General features: G+C 44.5%; 1 protein-coding gene across 1 annotated transcript; it reads right to left on the minus strand.

The window, feature by feature from the left end:
- Window positions 1-232: 232 nt before the first annotated feature.
- On the minus strand, window positions 233-7,413 carry Leutx (leucine twenty homeobox). The gene is made up of 3 exons (XM_077792805.1): window positions 7,407-7,413; window positions 2,599-2,750; window positions 233-619 (listed from the first exon to the last, which is right to left on the minus strand). Exons 1-3 carry the CDS (start codon window positions 7,411-7,413, stop codon window positions 233-235), a joined length of 546 nt encoding a protein of 181 aa, XP_077648931.1.
- Window positions 7,414-8,253: the final 840 nt, after the last annotated feature.

Consider the following 8,253-nt stretch of genomic DNA (forward strand, 5'->3'; position numbering starts at 1 on the left):
CCTGGTGAGACCCCATCATTGATTATCTATCTCCACCGTCTTTTTGTCCCCCAGCTTCAAAAGCTCAGCGCCCATTGTTTTCCTTCTGTCCCTGGGACCGTGATTCTCCTTTTCCCTCTGGGGGTTGTTTTTCGGGATCTTTCCATTCGGATCACAGACCTGTGCAGGGATCTGTGAATGTTGATCCACCCTGAATATCAAGAGATGTAGCTACCTACATCTCTTCAATCCATCAAGCTAATGGCAAGAGATATCTGTCCAGGCTTCTGGGATCCTCCTCCCCAGATATGTGGTACATTTTGATGAACTGGTCCATGTCCAGGGTCGTGTTGGCCCAAGGGCTATCGGAAACGCTCAGACATATATCCCTTAAGTCATGAGGCAGACAGTCCCTCCCTGAATCCAACACAGGCTGCCCAAGCCCAGAAGAACTGGGTACATCGTCGTCCTGGTGATGGGTAGTGGCAGAATTCCATGGGACACGGTTCTTTGTGTTGACAGGTGAGGGGGACACCACCTCATTCTCTGCGGTATTCTGGGTAGAGGGTCCCGGCAACACCTCTGGCTGCATTTCTTGCTGCTGCTTTTTCCACTTTGCTCGTTGGTTTTTAAACCACGTCTGAGAGCAGAGAGGAAAGGGTGAGAAAAGATCTGAGTCAGCCATAAAGAAGAACAAAATATCATGGCATATGCTGGTCAATGGATGGCAGGCACTGGAGTCGATCGTGCTAAGTGAAAGAAGCCAATCCCCCCAAACAAATGGCCCAATGTTCTCTGATGTGTGGGTGGAGCTCAGGATGCCCTCATGGGGGAGTCCTGCCGTCAACACTCTGGAGGGACTCAGTGGCAAGGCAGTTAGTTGCACGGCCTGGTTACGAATGACCGGACTCAGCAGAGCTAGAAGTCTGGAAGCTGTCACTTGGGTACAGATTTGAGTGCCGGAAGCTTAGTCCCCGGTGTCATGGCACTGAGAGGCGTAGACCCCTCTATGAGGGGGGCCTGATGGGAGGTAATTAGGTCCCAGGGCATGGCCCTCGGAAGAGATGAAGGCCCTTTCTCAGGAAGGGGGTCAGGCCTCCCAGCACTGGATGTTAGTGGCACCCTCTTCTCCCCACACAAAAAAGAAAATCTTAACTGGGTTCCTCCAGACGTCCCCACCACGGCTGACTTTAGGGCTGTCAGCAAAAGAGTCTCTGCAAAAGAGTTCAGTGTAGACAAACTTCCTATTTTCGTGTCGCCCTGTTTTACTTGGCCACTGGCCGGGAAGATACCAGATACAGAAAGGGCCTTCATCTCTTCCGAGGGCCATGCCCTGTGACCTAAGACACTCCAGGTGCTGGACACCCTGTTACTAGTTTTTCACAAACGTATCCAGTAGAGTACTTTGTAGAAATGTGCAGACAAGGCCTCTGGCCTAAGGCTGGGCTTCACAGAGATGTCTACATTCCTAAGAGGAGAGAAGTTACCACTGGGCTCCATGGTAACAGCTGGCAGGGGGAAGATAGAGAGGGGAGAAGAAGCTCCCTCCTTCTCAGGTGCTGTCCTTGAAGAGTTAACTTGCCCAAAACAGTGAGAGAAAAAGCTGCTTTATGTGAACCCCTGCAGACTGGGAACTTCGGAGCCCCTCCCCTGACACGCTGGGTATAAAACTCTGAAACTCCCTGAACTCGGGGTTCAGGGGGTTGATTGATGACAGCAAAGGCTGTGCGCTTTGAGCCTGGCTGCAGCCAAATAAAACTGTGTCCTGCTGTCTCCGGTGCCCTGCCTCGTCTGTCCCTACAACAAGATGGCCCACAGGAACCGGCTGTTGAAAAGTAGGGTCACCTGTTTACCTTCTCACTTGTCTCATCTACACTTTGACCACAAGGGATGAGGGCCACCTGCCACACAGTGAGGTAGCACAAGGCCCTCACAAGACATGGCCACCCACGCCTGGGCTTGACAGTATCCAAAACCATGAACCAAGATGAACCTCTTTTCTTTCTAAATCACCTGAAATCAGGTATTTTGTTTTAGCAACACACAATGGGCTAAGACAACACGGGGACAAACCCATTTAAATGGTAGTATCTGAGATCCAGCCCGAGAGGGGCCTATGTAGCATTGTGGGCCTGGAATCAGAAAAGCCTGGGTCCCAATCAGGCTGTTGTGCTACTAATCCTTTTTTTAGTTGTAGTCGGTGCAATACCTTTATTTCACTTATTGATTTTTTATGTGGTGCGAGGATTGAACCCAGGGTCTTGCATGTGTGAGGCGAACGCCCTACCGCTGAGCCACAACCCCAGCCCCTGGAAGGCAATTCTTCTGGGTGAGCTGTGAGGTTCTTGAGACTAAACTATGACATGTTTCACCTCTGTGCTTGCCCAAGTCAGTGGTCAATACTCCTAGGGCTCAAGAATTAAAACCAAGGATCAATACATGATCAATACGTGTACCATTGGTCTACCAAAACAGACTGGTTAGACCAATGGTACAGAAGAGAGGGCACAGAGACTAACCCACAACATTACAAATAGAGGAATTTCTATCATGGTGGTTGAAGGTGTGAAGGGAGCCCTGGGTCAGGTGTGCTACCTAGAGACACACTCAGGGACAAACCTTGACGACAGCCTCATCAAGATCGAGGGTGGAAGCCAGTTCGGCTACGGTTTCGAAGCTGGGTATCTGGGTCTTCTGGAAAACACTTTTCAGTACTTCCAGTTGCTCTGCAGTGAAGGTCGTGCGCTGCCGGCGAACGTGCTGGAAGTTCCCTGCCAGAGAACATCAAAAGGCTTCCATTGAAAACCATCCTCATGTGATCTTGCCTGGAGCTGCCCTGAGAATCGGGAGCTTGGTCTCAAACCTTAACTCACGGAACCCCCCCCCCCTCCTTACCATCATGCTGCAACTCTTCTGCACCCCCAGGAAACCAGTACCAACGTCTTCTGAGCAGGGTGTATTTTCAAGCCACAAGTGGCTTTTTTAAAAAAATCATTTTCCTAAGTTGCATGGCCTGGTGACACATCCTTGCAGTCCCAGCTACTAGGGGAGGCTGAGGCTAGAGGATTGCTTGAGTCCAGGGGTTGGAGGCCAGCCTGGGAAACAGTGAGACCATCTCAAAATGAAAGGCATTTCTGTATATCAGTGACAAATCCTCTGAGAGGGAAATTAGGAAAACTACCCCATTTACAATAGCCTCAAAAAAAAAAAATACTTGGGAATCAACTTAATGAAAGAGGTGAAGGATCTACACAATGAAAACTACAGAACCCTAAAGAAAGAAATCAAAGAAGACCTTGGAAGATTGGAAAGATTGACCTTGCTCTTGGATAGGCAGAATTAATATTATCAAAATGACCATACTACCAAAAGCAGTATACAGATTTAGTGCAATTCTGATCAAAATCCCAATGGCATTCCTCATAGAAATAGAAAAAGCAATCAGGAAATTCATCTGGAAAAATAAGACACGCAGAATAGCTAAAGCTGTCCTTAGCAGGAAGAGTGAAGCAGGTGGCATCACTATACCAGACCTTAAACTATACTACAGAGCAATAGTAACAAAATAGCATGGTATTGGCACCAAAATAATACAGAACAATGGTACAGAATAGAGGACACAGAGACTAACCACAAAATTACAATTATCTTATATTAGACAAAGGCGCCAAAAACATGCACTGGAGAAAAGATAACCTCTTCAACAAATGGTGCTGGGAAAACTGGAAATCCATATGCAATACAATGAAATTAAACCCCTATCTCTCACCGTGCACAAAACTGAACTGAAAATGGATCAAGGATTTAGGAATACAACCAGAGACCCTGCGTCCAATAGAAGAAAAAGTAGGCCCTAATCTCCATCATGTGGGATTAGGCCCCTAATAAGACTCCTACAGTGCAAGAATTAAAACCAAGAATCAATACATGGGATGGAATCAAACTAAAAAGTTTCTTCTCAGCAAAAGAAACAATCTGTGAGGTGAGTAGAGAGCCTACATCTTGGGAGCAAATCTTTACCCCTCAAACATCAGATAGAGCACTAATCTCTAAGGTATATAAAGAACTCAAAAAACTAAACACCAAAAAAATAAATAACCCAATCAATAAATGGGCCAAGGACATGAACAGACACTTCTCAGAAGAGGATATTCAACCAATCATCAAATATATGAAAAAAAAAGGTTCATCATCTCTAGTAATTAGAGAAATGCAAATCAAAACTACTCTAAGATACCATCTCACTCCAGTCAGCATGGCAGCTATTATAAAGACAAACAACAATAAGTGTTGGCCTAGGATGTGGGGAAAGAGGCACACTCATACATTGCTGGTGGGACTGCAAATTGGTGCAGCCATTATAGGAATGGAACCACCATTTGACCCAGATATCCCTCTCCTCAGTCTATACACAAAGGACTTAAAATCAGCATACTACAGGACACAGCCCCATCAATGTTCATAGCAGCACAATTCACAATAGCTAAACTGTGGAACCAACCTAGATGCCCTTCAGTAAATGAATGGATTTTTTAAAATGTGGCATTTATACACAATGGAACATTACTCAGCAATAAAAGAGAATAAAATCATGGCATTTGCAGGTAAATGGATGCAGTTGGAGAAGATAATGCTAAATGAAGTTAGCCAATCCCCTGCCCCCCAAAAAAATGGTGAATGTTTTCTCTGATATAAGGTGACTGACTCATAGTTGGGTAGAGAGAGGGAGCATGGGAGGAATAGATGAATTCTAGATAGAAATAAAACCAATTTAAAAACGCTTTTTTAATAAAACTTGTATCAGAAGAGCTAGATACCTCTTTTTGTATGTGAGCATGGTAATACACAAATTTTCTACAATGAAAGTCATTTTAAAATTTTTCGGAGAAAAGTAAAATATTTATCTCTCCAGACAAGAAACACTATTCTAAACTCAGTTTTACAAATACAGTCATAAAAGAATACTAACAAGTATGACAGCATTAACATTTAAAATATAACTCATAAGTAAATTTAAAAACATAAGCCACAGAGTTCAACAAATGTAAGAGAAAAATTTTTAGTGTCTAGAAGACATCAAAAACATTCTACTTGCAGCCAATTTGGAAAGCAGTATGGAGATTCCTTGTAAAGCTGGGAATAGAACCACCATTTGACCCAGCTATCCCTCTCCTCGGTGTATACACAAACGATTTAAAAACAGCATACTACAGGGACACAGCCACATCAATGTTTTTTATTATTATTATTATTTTTATTTTTTGGCGGACACAACATCTTTATTTGTATGTGGTGCTAAGCATTGAACCCGGGCCGCTCGCATGCCAGGCGAGCGCACTACCGCTTGAGCCACATCCCCAGCCCCACATCAATGTTTATAGCAGCACAATTCACAATAACTAGACTGAGGAGCCAACCTAGATGCCCTTCAATGGATGAATGGATAAAAAAAATGTGGCATATATACACAATAGAATATTACTCAGCACTAAAAAATAACAAGATCATGGCATTTGCAGGGAAATGGATGGCATTAGAGCAGATTATGCTAAGTGAAGCCAGCCAATCCCTAAAAATCAAATGCCAAATGTCTTCTCTAATATAAAGAGAGTGACTCAAAATGGGGTAGGGAGGAAGAGCATGAGAAGATTATCCCTAAATAGGAAAGAGGTGGGAGGGAAAGGAAAGGAGAATGGGAATTGCATGGAAGATGGAAGGAGATCCTCCTTATACAGAATACATGTATGATGATGTGAGGATAAACGAAAAAGAAGTGGGTCACATTAGATTGGGTAGAGAGAAGTGATGGGAGGGGAGGGGAGGGGAAGGGGGGAATGAAGAACAGCAGAATAAAATAGACTTTATTATTGCTGTGGGTATATACATGACTGCATGACCAATGTGATTCTGCAACCTGTACACTCAGAAAAATGAAAAATTATACCCCATCTGATTCAAATGTATGATATGACAAGATCATTGTACTGTCATGTGTAACTAATTAAAACAAAGCAAAACAAACATTCTACTAAGGCTGGGGTTGTAGCTCAGTGGTAGAGCGCTTGCCTAGCACATGTGAAGCAGTGGGTTGGATGCTCAGCACCACATAAAACTGAAATACTGGTATTGTGTCCATCTACAACTAAAAAGATTAAAAAAAAAATTCTATTGGGAGCTGGGGATATAGCTCAGTTGGTAGAGTGCTTGCCTCGCATGCACAAGGCCCTGAGTTCAATCCCCAGCACCACAAAAACAAAAACATTCTACTAATGCTCTGGGGAGGGGGAAACAACTTTTAAAATGATAGCCTTTAAAATAGAGTGAATGAGGGGCTGGGGATGTGGCTCAAGCGGTAGCGCGCTCGCCTGGCATGCGTGCGGCCCGGGTTCGATCCTCAGCACCACATACCAACAAAGATGTTGTGTCCGCCGAGAACTAAAAAATAAATATTAAAAATTCTCTCTCTCTCTCTCTCTCTCTCTCTCTCTCTCTCTCTCTTCTCTCACTCTCTCTTAAAAAAAAAATTAAAATTAAAAATAAATAAATAAATAAATATAAAGGACTAGAGATGTGTCTCAGTGGTGAAGGGTCCCTAGGGGCAACCCTGGGTACTGCTACTACCTCCCAAAGAAAACAAAAGGGAAGGCCTTGGTGTTAGTCCAGGGCAAAAAGATTAGCAGTCAAAAGGTCCTGAACTCCGTTCCTATCACAGAAAAATATATAAATACTTTTAAAAAGGAAATTAGATCACGTACCATTTTATACCCACCCGCTAGAGATTTCAATGCATGACAGAGGGCTGAGGAGTAGCTCAGAGGTAGAGCTACTGGTGGTGCTGGGTTCATCCCCAGCATCACAAAAGAAAGAAGAACTCTATGCATGACGGGGTCAGATATTACACTGCATTTGAACACTCCAGGGGCGCTTGGCCCTTTTTTATTTTTCGTTTTGAGAAAGGATCTCACTAAATTGTCTAGGGCCTTGCTAAATTGCTGAAGCTGGCCTCCAACTTACTTGCAATCTGCCTGCCTCAGCCTCCCGAGTTACTGGGATTATTACGCTTGGTCCCATATACACATATATACGTGGTACCTACTATATAGATAAATAGATAGATACATGGTACCAGGGATTGAACTCAACCACTGAGCTCCATCCCCAGCCCTTTTCTGTATTGTCTTTAGAGACAGGGTCTCGCCGAGTTGCTTAAGCATCTCGCTTGGGCCGAGTCTGGCTTTGGATTCGGTCGTAAACCTCCTACCTCTGTCCCTGCACCGGCTGGTATTAGGCATGCGCCACCGTGCCCAGGTACAGTGCGCTGACTCTCACAACTGTCCACCTGGTTTTGCCAAAACCAAGCGCCATCATGAAGCCCCACACCTCTCATCTTGGTTTATCCATAACCAAGGCAACTTCACCCCGCTTACCTGCCATCGCAGCCTCTGGAAGGGCGATCGATGTCTCCTCTGCGCACTCAAGACCTCCTAAATTGGTGTGTCTGCTCTACTTGAGAATCTACTTATAAATTTGCATCCAATCAGACCCCTGCCCTAACCCTCCCTAATCCCAAACCCTCCAACGACCATTCTAGGGTTTTGCTCTTGGCATGGGGCCTGGGCAGAGTGATTGATGACTGATTCCTGACCTCAAAGATTGGAGGAAAACTCACCAAAGCTGTGCAAACAGAAAATAGAGGAAAATGCCCCCAAATTTCACTCGGGACAAAATGAAAACAAAGGAGTAAATAAATAAGGTGGGGCTGGGGTGGTGTAGTTGTAGATGGACAAAATGCCTTTTTTATTTATTTTTTTAAATTCTTTTTTTTTTATTTTTTAGTTGGACACAATACCTTTATTTTATTTATTTATTTTGTGTGGTGCTGAGGATCAAACCCTTTTTTTTAAGGGGGGAGAGAGAGAGAGAGAGAGAGAGAGAGAGAGAGAGAGAGAGAGAGAGAGAGAGAGAGAATTGTTTTCTGTGAACACAACATCTTTATATGTGGTGTTAGAGATCTAACCAGGGCCGCACGCATGCCAGGTGAGTGCGCTACCGCTTGAGCCACATCCCCAGCCCCCTGCAGGCTTCTTTTAAAAGAAACTTTGTAGTGGGTCGCCATGACTCATGCCTCCAAGGCCAGCAATTTGGGAGGCTGAGGAAAGAGGAAGTTTAAATCCAGCCTCAGCAACTTCAGGAGGCCCTAGGCAAACTAGCAAAACCCTACCTGAAACAATTAAAGGGCTGGTGTGTAGCTCAGTGATAAAGTGTCCCTGGGTG

The sequence above is a fragment of the Urocitellus parryii genome, chromosome 15 (genome assembly GCF_045843805.1).
Source record: "Urocitellus parryii isolate mUroPar1 chromosome 15, mUroPar1.hap1, whole genome shotgun sequence".
In the NCBI taxonomy this organism is placed as follows: Eukaryota; Metazoa; Chordata; class Mammalia; order Rodentia; family Sciuridae; genus Urocitellus; species Urocitellus parryii.